The sequence below is a fragment of the Macrotis lagotis genome, chromosome 6 (assembly GCF_037893015.1).
Source record: "Macrotis lagotis isolate mMagLag1 chromosome 6, bilby.v1.9.chrom.fasta, whole genome shotgun sequence".
Classification (NCBI taxonomy): Eukaryota; Metazoa; Chordata; class Mammalia; order Peramelemorphia; family Peramelidae; genus Macrotis; species Macrotis lagotis.
This window is the reverse complement of record NC_133663.1, coordinates 221,297,121-221,309,674: the sequence shown is the minus strand read 5'-3', so window position 1 is coordinate 221,309,674 and position 12,554 is coordinate 221,297,121. Positions and strand designations below refer to the sequence as shown.

The 12,554-nt window shown below is 38.1% G+C and overlaps 1 protein-coding gene and 1 pseudogene across 2 annotated transcripts in view; one reads left to right on the top strand and one right to left on the bottom strand.

Moving 5' to 3' along the window:
• Positions 1 to 12,554, bottom strand: part of PHKA2 (phosphorylase kinase regulatory subunit alpha 2) — a 120,018-nt gene that overhangs the window by 67,927 nt on the left and 39,537 nt on the right. For both annotated transcript variants that reach the window (XM_074192324.1, XM_074192325.1), the window contains exons 6-8: positions 12,033 to 12,113; positions 7,658 to 7,756; positions 357 to 503 (exon numbers count right to left, since the gene is read on the bottom strand). In XM_074192324.1, coding sequence (XP_074048425.1) covers positions 357 to 503; positions 7,658 to 7,756; positions 12,033 to 12,113 — 327 coding nt within the window. The remainder of the gene's footprint in view (positions 1 to 356; positions 504 to 7,657; positions 7,757 to 12,032; positions 12,114 to 12,554) is intronic.
• LOC141491419 (ectonucleoside triphosphate diphosphohydrolase 6 pseudogene) lies at positions 3,936 to 5,549 on the top strand (annotated as a pseudogene).

Here is a 12,554-nt window from a genome sequence, read left to right as displayed (position 1 = left end):
GCTTGAATCACATAAGCAAGAAAAGAATCATCTACACATAAATATCAATAAGAGCAGAGTAAAAAGATTAACAAAAGTACTAGTGACAATCCAATTGAGGTTATTAAACCATAAATCTATGGTGGATAAAAATAGTGCAGTTTTGTGAGTCTGCCTGAGATTTCCAATCAACTTTATCTTTTGGTAGTAACCTCAGACTGGTATACCATGCTGTCTAATAATTGCTTAATAAAATACTTTACCTCAGAGGTAGCTGTATTCCAGTAGTACGGTAACTGATCCACTTCCCACAAAACAAAAATAAATAAAAATCCAAGATCATGGAGCACAAAGGCATAAGTTTAACAAAATCTTACCTGCAGTTTGGCAATGATTTCATTTTTGGTCTCATTCACAATGTTCCCATCTTCCACTGCAAATGCAGGGTAAGAAATAATGGAAAGAAGTCCCGCATCAATCTCTTTAGATGTGGATGCCCTTGGCAGCATTGACAACAGAATTGACTGTAAGAGAAAAGTAATCCCAGAAATGGTTTTACCCAAAAGAATATCAGTTATAAATGATATCCATAAACAAGTAACATGTGACATATGGAAAACATGATAAACTGCGAGTCAGGAGATCAGGGTTTGGCTCTTGATTTTTTTTAACTGGCTTGTATAACTCTTGAACAAATCATTTTCCTCTCTCTGTTCACTGTCCCTCTTCAAAAATGTGCTGTGGGGCAGCTGAGTGGCATAGTGCACAGAGCACCAGCTCTAGGATCAGAAGGCCCCAAGCTTACATCCCACCTCAGGGACCCAGCAACCACCCAGCCCCGTGGTCTTGGACAGCCCACCCAATCCCATCATCTTGCAAAAAGTAATAAAGAAAATGTATTATATATGACTATCCTCTCCTCTATCACCTATGTTCCCCTCAGGCCCATCCCTTTCTCCCAACCCCTTTCCCTCCTTTTTTCCTCTAGATTTCTATACCCTATTAAGGATGTATGTGGTTTTTTGAGTCATTTGCAATGAGAATGAAGGTTTACTCATCCCCCCTCACCTTCCTCCCTTCCACACCATTGCAAAAGCTTTTTCTTGACTCTTTTACATGAAATATCTTGGCCTATTTTACCTCTCCATTCCCTTTCTCCTAGTACATCTTTTTCACCTACTGACTCCATTTTTACAATATGTTATACCTTCAAATTCAGCTCTCTCCTGTACCTAGTCTATATATGTGTGTGTGTGTGTGTATTCCTTCTAACTGAGAAGGCTCATATAAGTATTATCAGTATCATCTTCCCATGCATGAATACACATAGTTAAACATCATTAAATCCCTCATAATTCATCCTTCTTATTCACTCTATGCTTCACCTGTGTCCTGTACTTGAAGATCAAACTTTCTGTTAAGCTCTGATTGTTTCAACAGGAACATCTGAAATTCCCCCTTTCTATTAAAAATGCATCTTTCCCCCTGGAAGAGGATGTTCAGCTGGGTAAGTGATCCTCAGTTGCATTTCAAGCTCTTTTGCTTTCTGAAATATTATATTCCAAGCTCTATGAGTACTTAATGTGGATGTTGCTAAATCCTGTGTGATTCTGATTGTAGCTCCTTCTGGCTGCCTGTAATACTTTGACTTGGAATTTGGCTATAATATTCCTGGGGGTTGGGGTTTTTGGATCTCTTTCTGGAGGAGATTGGTAGATTCTCTCAATTTCTATTTTGTCCTCTGCTCTGGTTGTTTCAACAGGAACATCGGAAATTCCCTATTTCAATGAATGTTCATATTTTCCCTTGGAAGTTGTTCAGTTTTGCTGGGTAGTTGATACTCGATTGCATTCCAAGCTCTTTTGCCTTCTGGAATATTATATTCCAAGTCCTATGAGCCCTTCATGTAGACACTACTAAATCCTGTGTAATCCTGATTGTAGCTCCATGATATTTGAATTTTTTTCATTCTGGCTGCTTGTAATATTTTCTTTGACTTGGGAGTTCTGGAATTTGGTTATAATATTCCTGGGAGTTATTTTTTTGGATCTCTTTCTAGGGGAGATCAGTGGATTCTCTCAATTTCTATTTTGCCCGCTGCTTCTAGGATATCAGGGCAATTTTCCTGTTGAAATTCTTTAAAAATGAAGTCAAGGCTTTTTTTCCTGATCATGACTTTTAGGTAACCTAATAATTTTTAAATTGTCCTCTGCATCTGTTTTCCAGATCAGTTTTTTTTGGGGGGGGTTGTAAGGCAATGGGGTTAAGTGACTTCAGTTGTCTTTTAATGAGATAATTTACTTTTTCTTCTAGTTTTTCATTCTTCTGGTATTATTGTTTCTTGATTCCTGGAAATGTCATCGGCTTCCTTTAGCTCCATTCTACATTTGAAGGAGTTGTTTTCATCAGAGAGTTTTCTTATCTCCTTTTCCATCTCGCCAATTCTGGTTTCTTAAGGCATTCTTCTCCTCAATAGCTTTTTGGATTGCTTTTTCCATTGGTTTTTAACATGTTGTTTTCTTCAGCATTTTCTTTAGATCTTTAGATCTCCTTGACTAAGCCGCTGACTTGGCTTTCATGCTTTTCCTTTTTCTTCCCAATTTTTCCTCTACTCCCTTAATTGATTTTCAAAATCTTTTTTTGAGCTCTGCCATAGCCTGAGCTCAACTCCTATTTTTCTTGGAGGTTTTAGATACAGAAGCTTGGACTTTGTCATCTTCTGAATGTGTGTTTTGATCTTTCATGGGACCAAAGTAATTGACTATGGTCAGGTTCCTTTTTTTCTGTTTATTCATTTCCCCAGCCTGTGCCCTGGTTTTGGGGTGCTTCCTGAGCTTTTGAGTATTATTGGGATACAACCACAAGAACCTACAAGGTCTTATGAGAGGCTCTGGCTGCTCTCCTGCCTTGTGCTTTGATCTATGGATGACCAAAAGCACACCTTAAATTTGTATATAAGGGATTAAGAATGATAATTGACAGAGGCATAGGAGACAAACCGAGATATTAAGGTATGGTAATTTGTTTTGTGACTTTTCCCCATCAATTCTTTTACATGGAGGGAGAATGGAAGAGATTTAATGTTTAAAAATGGGGGTCCAAAATCCTAGAGTAAGTTTGGTGGTAATTAGTAAATAACAATGGCCTAGTTAATAGTCTAGCTTTCAAAGATTAAAAATATTGAAAGCTATAAACAACTTACCATAAACAAGGTCCCTGCACCAAGAAGAGTATAAAACAAAGAAAAAACTATTAGGATATTCACTATCACGAAGGACCTTGCTCTGCAGTCTAACACTGATTTTTGAATCAGATTTCCTAGGTTTACATTCTAGCTCTAATACTTAATATAATTACTCAGCAACTAAGATTCTGAAGAAATAAGAAAAGAAAATCTGGCAAAGAATTTTTTGTTATTGTTTCCTAGGTAAGAATTTCTGCCTTTTCTGGAAGAGCCTGGAAAAAGTCAACCAATAAACCAGTCAAATTTCTATAAAGTGTCTACTATGTAGCAAGTAACTTGTCCTGGGTGCTAGAAATAAAAGAAAAATGAAATAGTGCTCTACCATCCCACCCTTGAAATACAAAGTATATGAAAAATAATGTAATTTTGGAGAAGAAGGCACTCAATAGGCTAAAGGATCAGGAAAGGTTTCACATAGGAGTTACTCCTTTAATGTCTAGAAAGTAACTAGGAATTTAAACAGGCAAAAGTAAGGATTTCAAATATGGAGATGGAATGTTGTATGTGTGAAGAACAGCAAGGTCTATTTATAAGAACTATCTACAGTGTGGGAAGGGAAATAATGTAAAATAAGTTTGGTGCCAGATTGTGAAAATCTATAGAAGTTTTTTTTTTAAAGGAGTTTAGGCCCACCGGGGGGCAGGGCCCGGGGGCAGCGGGGCCTCGGAGCCGCACTTGTTGGGGGGAGGAGCACGCTGCCCTCGCCTTGGATGGGGGCTCCCGGGAGCGCGGCCGGCGGGCGGAGGTTGTAACACAGAATTCTGATATCTAAAGAAATGAAAAAAGCATTGAGAAATAGTAATGGAAACATGAAGATATCCAAAATTGCTTATCCATTGGGACTATTTGTATGTATATGTAAAATGGCAGTGGGCCTTTGCTACTCAAAGAATCTTCAGCATAACAGAGACTGCTATGGGAACAAGAAAAAATCAACAGCACCATGAGATGTGGGTGGCTCCCAATCATGCAGTATTCTATGGAATTATGTTTGATGCTGGAAGCACTGGAACCCGAATACACATCTTTCAGTTCACCCAGACAACAAAAGAAACTCCCACTTTGACCCATGAAACCTTCAAAGCCCTAAAGCCAGGACTTTCTGCTCATGCTGATGATGTTGATAAGAGCACCCAGGGAATACAAGAACTACTGAATGTTGCTAAAGAAGAAATTCCTTTTGATCTGTGGAAGGTCACACCTTTGGTTCTTAAGGCAACGGCTGGTTTGCGTCTATTACCAGGTGAAAAGGCTCAGAAGTTGCTACAGAAGGTAAGAGAGGTTTTTCAGGCATCACCTTTCCTTGTAGGAGATGACTGTGTTTCCATAATGAATGGAACTGATGAAGGAGTTTCAGCATGGATCACAGTGAACTTTTTAACAGGCAATTTAAACACTCCAGGAAAGAACAGTGTTGGCATGCTGGACCTAGGAGGTGGATCAACACAAATTACATTTCTTCCAAAAATTGAGGTCACCCTCCAGACGTCCCCAGCTGGGTATGTAACCTCATTCCAGATGTTCAATACTACATACAAACTATATTCATACAGCTACTTGGGACTTGGTTTGATGTCAGCAAGGCTTGCAATCTTAGGAGGAATAGAGGGAAAACCTGACAATGAGTTGATCAGTCCCTGCTTTCCTTCAAGTTTTAATGGAGAATGGGAGCATGCCGAAATAACATACAAAATTTCAGGGCACAAAACAGGGGTTCATCTGTATGAATTGTGCTCTAAAAGAGTATCAGAAATCCTTCAAAATAAGGTGCATAAAACTGAAGAAGTCAAGAACTTGGATTTTTATGCTTTTTCTTACTATTATGACCTTGCAGCAAATGTTGGTCTCATAGATAAGGAGAAAGGAGGCAGTCTCACAGTTGAAGACTTTGAAATTGCAGCAAATTATGTTTGTAGAACCATCGAAGTTAACCCACAGGAGAATCCTTTTATTTGTATGGACCTTACCTATATCAGTTTGCTACTTCAAGAATTTGGGTTTCCGAAAACTAAGGTTTGTTTAAGCTGGCTCGGAAAATTGATGACATCGAAACCAGTTGGGCTCTGGGAGCCACTTTTCACTACATTGATTCACTCAACAGACAACAGAACAAAGTCTCATAGTGCTTGAGACTTTGGTATGAGCCTTATTTTGGAAAATATTGCCAAACCTTTTTTGAGCAGAGCCCTTGAACACCTTAATAAGGGGTCAGTGATATTACTGTGGAAGTTTTTTCCACAAAAGTTGCTACAGTCTCCATGAGAACCCAATGCCTTTGTGGAATTTATATGACTCCATCTTCCATTGAATGGCATCTGGGACAATTTTGGTGGACAGTCACATAAACATTTCCCAATTGTGTTAGTTAATCTTAATTTATTATGTTAGATTTTTAACAGACTTCACTATTTATGTTTTGAACAGTTTCTAATGATGCATTGTGCTGCCTTTTCAGTGCCAATCCCTGACCACCTACGTTGACATTAGTGTGTGGGTAATAGACTTCTTTGTTTTATTCAGTCCAGATTGCATTTTTAGTCCAATCTAGACGTTGTGTAACTTGTTCAGTATACATACAACCCTTACTTGATGGCAAAGTCAACTTCTTTAGTTCTTCTAAAGAAACATGAGTGACCTAGGCAGTTTCCATTTACTTAAAGGATTATTTCATATGTCACTAGTCTTATGTGGACAGAAGGGTGATGTGAGCTAAGATTAAGCCAGTTTTCTAGTCAGTAGATGATAGCCTCCTACACAGCTAGCTAGAAAGTTGTGAAAAGGATATACTGTGACAGGTCCCCATGTTTTTCAATATTTATTTTACTGTGAACCCCTGCCCACCCCCTACCTCTCACCTCATGGCACATGGCTTCTGTACATTTCATATTTCCATTCCTGTCTGCTTGCTTTCATAGTGACCTCAACCTTCTTTATCCACTCCAAGGAGAAGGTATTGAAGAGATAACATACAATTTGGTAGATTTTATCTTCCCTTTGGGTTGACAGTGAAAATTAAGCCACAGTAGGCTAGACTAACCCTAAGGTTAGGCTTCATTGAACTTAAAATTGAAAATGTTCGCCTCTTCGTATTCATATTCAGTTTTTCCAGAAACCAGCCAGGCTAATAAATGCTTACAAGGTTTGGTTTTAGATCATCAGAAGAGTTGTCACTGTGATTGCAAACACTTCTCTCCAAGGAAGACACTATAGAAAATAACACCTTTGTCTTATGTGCCACTGGCTGCAAGAAATTAAATGATAAGCAACATTCTAAATAGTAATAGACATAAATACATTTACTTTGGGGTTTTTGTTTTGTTTTGTTTTTTTCCAAAATTCCTCACTTAAAGGATTACTGGGTTTCAGGCTGAGTGTCCCTCCCCCTCCTCTGGGCATAGTCTTCCTTGTCCAAATGAATGTATTGCTGCATTGAGCCAAGTTTGCAGCCAAGCTGGGTTGGCAACTGGAACACTGTCAACACTATAGGAAAATCAAAGGAAATGTTTTGAAGCATCAAACACTTGACTTTGAAATTTTTTCTGCTCCATCAGAAACTGGATTAGTTCCCAAAATTTCCTCTCCATTCTTCTTGAAGTTACCGACAGATTGTAGAATATTTATTAACATGCAGTGGCATTTCAGGTACTAATACTAGAACTAGTATTACTAGTATTAGGTTCTAACTCAAGTGTCTAACTGTAAACTACCTCCTTGGTGCTGTCTCTGTATATTGATCACCTTCAGTTTATGGTGGAGGAGTCATTGTTCTTGTTCTGCCAAAACTCTATTAGGTACTCATCAGTCATTTCCTAAAAACCATCTGAAAAGGCAAAGTGTTATATGTGTTCCCCCAAATAAAAAAGGTTTGCAACTGTAAAAAGAAAAAAAAAGGAGTTTAAAGGTTAGAGTTAAGAAGAGCAACACCTATTTTCTTGAAGAAGAGATGAACAAAGATTTCAGCTGAGTTAGAGGCTGCAGAGTAGATAATAGGCAAGCAGTTTATGGAAGAAATTACATGTAAAGGAGACAAATAACTGGTAACTAAGAATACAAAACCAAAGGGAAGCAAGTAAAGGGGAATCAGTGTGAAAACAACACAAGAAAATATCACTCTGCTCTGGCCAAGACTGCTTACTATATTCTGACCGGTATATTGTGTATTGGTGTTATGGGAGAGTGCACTCAAGGTTTTTGGGGAAGTTTTTCTTTTTTTCTTACTAAGACATTTATCATTGCTTTGACCTCTGGCTATTAAGAGTTAACTCAACAATGTAAACTATGATTTTAAGGTATATGAACCAGAGAACATTTTGGTCCTGGCTTAGACATTTTAAAGGAACATGACATTCTGCTGCTAGAGGTGCCCTCAGGCATCACAAGAAGCAAGGAATACTTCAACATAACATTTCAAATGCTACCACAGGGCAATCTTACCTGGCAGTGCTCCACCTCATCAGGAAGGACATGAATCACTGACTTCCGTCCTCCGTGGGCTCCAAATAGATCTAACTCATCAATCGCTTCCAGTGCTGCCTAGAAGCACAGGTCTAAGGGTTATTTTCCCTTCTTCATGCATTAATGAATTTTATAAGAACATTCTCCCCCCCCCAAAAGAGCAATATTTCTAAATCCTATTTGATACTACTGTAAATGCATGCTTTCTTTAAAAAAAAACAATGTTTTATTTTACTTTTCAGTTCCCAGTATAGGAAGAGAGAAAACATACATTTTTAAAAAGGACTGTCTATATGATAAATGAATTATCTACATCTCTACATATATTAAAATTCATGTAACTGGTCTCATTTTGCATAAATTATCTTTAAAGAAAAGAAAGACTTCTCAAATTTATTAACTTGGGGTAGAAGGAGAAGGCAATTTTAGGTCAATTTTTCTCAACTGAGTTTTTTTTTAATTATAGCTTCCAATTCTACATTTTATTTAAAAAATTTTCTGCAATGTAAGGTAGCAGAAAATAAAACTGGTGAAGTCAGAGATCAAACTTGAGACCTATAGACTAAGAAGAGTAGTAAGCCTTTATTTTTTTTATTTTACATTATTACAATAATCTTGTGAGAGTAATCAGAACCGCCCCCTCCCCACCAAAGGAGGGAGGAAAAAAAAAGGTGCTTCATTCTCTGTTGAGATTCCAACAGCTCTGTCTCTAGGATGAGTTGCCTTCTTTATAAGTCCACCAAAGGAGTTGCTTCAATATTTTTCCCACAGTTGCTATTACTAGCTGTATTTCTCTCCACCCTATGAGAGTGGGAACTTAGATTTTTTTCTATTCTCTCTCTTTCACCCTGTCCCTGATCAGAAGTGTGTTTTATCTGAGGACCCTCTACCATGATCTTTGCTCTCATCCATCTCCTATTCCCCATTCCCTCTCCCTGTTCCCCTTATCCCATCACTCTCATCTCATTTTTCTCTAGGGTAAGAAAGATTTCTATAACCTATTAAGTGTGTATGTTATTTCCTCTTTGAGGCATTTTTTTTAGGTTTTTGGTAGGCAATGGGGTTAAGTGGCTTACCCAAGGCCACACAGCTAGGTAATTATTAAGTGTCTGAGGCTGGATTTGAACTCCGGTACTCCTGACTCCAGGGCTGGTGCTCTATCCACTGCGCCACCTAGCTGCCCCATGAGGCATTTCTGATGAGAATGAAGGCTCACTCATTTCCCCTCATGCTCCCCCATTCCATTCCACTGTAAAAACTTCCTCTTGACTCCAATGTTAAATATCTTAACCCCTTCCTCCCAGTACTTTCCTTTATCACCCATTGACTCCTCCTTTTTACTCTATTATACCATTATATTTAGCTCCTTCCTGTGCCTTGCTTATATATGCTTCTAACTGCTCTTATGAATGAGAAAATTCATGAGTTATCTGTATCTTCTTCCCATGCAGGAAAACAAACAGTTAAACATCATTAAGTTCCTCATATTTAAACTTTCTGTTCAGCTCTGATTGTTTCAACAGGGACGTTTGAAAGTCCCGTTTCATTGAAAGTCCATCTTTTTCCCCTGAACGAGGACATTCAATTTTGCTGGGTAGTTGATTCTCTGTTGTAAACCAAGCTCTTTTCCCTTCTGGAATATCATATTCCAAGCTGTATGAGCCCTCAATGCCAGATCCTGTGTAATCCTGACTATAGAGCTATAGTAGTTGAATTGCTTCTTTTTGGCAGCTTTTAGTATTTTCTCTCTGACTTGGGAATTCTGGAGTTTGGCAATGACATTCCTGGAAGTTTTTCTTTTGGGATCTCTTTCAGGAGGTGATAGGTGAATTTCTTCATTTTACCCTCTGCTTCTAGAATCTCAGAGCAATTTTGCGGTATTATTTCTTGGAAAATGTAGTCTAGGCCCTTCTCCTGATCATGGCTTTTAGATGGCCAATAATTTTTAAGTTATTTCTTCTGGATCTGCTTTCGAGGTTAGTTGTTTTTCTAATGAGATATTTCATTTTCTTCTACTTTTTGTTTGGGTTTTTTGGGGTACAGTTTTATTCCTTCCTGATTTCTCACAAAGTCATCAGCTTCCTTTAGCTCTATTCTGCATTTGAAGGAGTTTTTTTCTTCAGAGAGCTTTTTATTTCCTTTTCCAGCTGGCCAATTCTGCTTTTTAAGGCATTCTTCTCATTTGCCTTTTGTGTGGCTTTTTTCATTTGGCCTAAACTGGTTTTTAACATATTATTTTCTTCAGGGTTTTTTTTTTTTTTTTTTGTATTTCTTTAACCAAGTTGCTGACTTGGTTTTCACAATTTATCTGCATTGCTCTCATTTCTCCTCCCAATTTTTTCCTCTACCTCCCCAAATTGCTTTTCAAAGTCTTTTTTGAGCACATCCATAGCCTGAGCCCATTTTCTATTTCTCTTGGAGGTTTTGGATACAGAAACTTTGATTTGTCATCATCTGAGAATGCATTTTTGTCCTCCATGGAACTAAAGTAATTTTCTATGGTCAAATTCTTCTTTTTCTGTTGTTTGCTAATTTCCTCTGCCTATGACTGATTTACCACACTTCCAAGGCTTGGTGGGGGGGGGGGGGGGTTGGGACAATCCACAGGGATCTCAATTCCTCTAAGGTCTTATGAGAGGCTTCAAGCCCTGGTGTTGTGGGGGCCCAGACTGAAACCTGGATCTGAGTATGGGCAAACAGCTGAGAGATTTCTGTAGTTTCCCCTGACTCCCTTACCATCTATGAAGTGAGAGCTCTGGATGTCCTGGGTGGCTCTGCTGAATCCCGCTGCATGTTCTCATCGTAGGGCTGCTCTGAGATGGTGCTCTGCTCCACACTCACTCTGGTGTGGCAGAGTTCTCTCACCACCCCTTCTGGCTGTTCCTAATGAATAAACCACCCCCTTTGCTACAGACCCAAGCATCCAGCTTGGCTGTGTTGTGCTGCAGCTTTTTCCAACCCCCAGTCCTGGTGGAACAGACCTATCCCAGAGATCTTCTAAGATGTCTTGGACTGGGAAGGGAAATTGTATCACTCAGTCTTTCTAAGGTTATGCCCCTCTAGATTTTGACTAGTCATAATTTGGTGGCTTTTAGAGTTTTGGGGGGAACAAGTTTCAGGGGAATTCCTGCCTTCACGCTGCCATCTTGGCTCTGTCCCCCTCCCCAAGTGTTTTTTTTTATAGCTAAGACAAAAAGAACCTGTCATGAATGTCATCTCTGGTTTCTTGGGAGACAGATCTCAAGGTACAGGAAAGAACCTAATTCTATGAATCAAAGGACCAAAGTTCTAGTCCTTGTTCTGTCACCTATTTGGCCTATGACCTTAAAGTCACATGATTTACCTAACCTTAAGAAATAGCAAACTGCATAGAACAAAGGACATCTGGCATGAAGAAAGTTGTGAATTTGAGTGTGACTTCAATATTTATCAATAATAGGATCTAGTAGAAAGAACACTGAATTTCAGATCAGATGACCTGTGTTTATATCATAGTTCTACCACTGATTATTTGATGGACTAAATGATATTGAGAGCTCTGCTCCCTCTGGATCCATGATGCTATTGGCTTAACTGGGATGAGAAAGAAGTCAGTTCACTTCTCTGAGCCTCAGATTCTTCAATTGTAAAACAGCAATAAGACTCTTGTGTTTCCTTAACAGATTTGCTATGAGGCCAGCTCCTCCCAAGTCTAAAAATCCTTAGCTTATCTACAAGATGGGGAAAACATTGCTGTCTCTTGTTGTAAACAAGAAGGAATGGATACACATGCAACTGTCTCTAGGTCATAGAATTAAAGCTAGGAGAGATCAAAGGAATAAAGTCAAGTCTAGACTCCAAATCATCATTTAGAGATAAAGAGAAATCCAGATAGAAAAAAAGAGAATTTAGAGATTATTGAGTCTAATATCCTCATTTGCAGATGAGGAAATTGAGGCACAGAGAGGTTAAGTGACCTGCTCAGGGGTATACAGCTAGAATGAAAACATGATGTAATTTGAACTCAGATATTCCAATTCCAAAGCCAATGACCTTTCCATTGTGTCCCACTCTTCTTTGAAAACTAGAGAGATATACAAATATAAAGTGTTAATTTTAACAAACAGTTTCAAGAACTGATATGAATGAACAAATGAGCAAATGAGCATTGCAAAGAATAAGGATCATGCTCACTTCCTACCATTCCCAAAGCAGATCCCTCATGAACCAGTCTTGAGAAGGTTATATGGGTGCTTGTCATTTAGAACTTTTTAAAAATATGTTATCAGAACTTACAGTAAAGTGAACTGAGTCAAAACAAGGGGGTGTGGGCAAAACAAAACAAAAAGAATGTAATAAACAGAAACAATCTCACCTTGGCCATTCCTACAGAGCTTGCATTCAGTTCAGGTATGCCCTGGTTTGTCTTATCTCCTCGTTCCCACATTCCATAATCCTATGAGGAGAGGAAAAAAAAGAAAACAATTAAAAGTAAAGGAGAAACAGACAAATGAAAATTAAAACATAATTTGTTCATGTTTCTGTAACTAGAGCAAATACTAATATTTTCTTCTATGGTGATCACATAACCAAAGAGTTTAATATGTTCATACTACATTCTTCTCAAAAAAGTATATTTCATTCAAATCTAATAAAACTAAAAAAAGCAAAGCTTTTATCAAAGATAAAATGAATAAAGAAAAAGCCCCTCAAGTCCCTACTCTCAAAATTGTTTGTTACATGGTAAGAAATACTTGGTGTACAGAGAAGGAAAAAAATATATATATTCATACATATTTATACACACACACACACACACAGGTACCCACATACATATATATATATATATATAAATATATTCACAAAATATACACATATATAAATATACACACATACA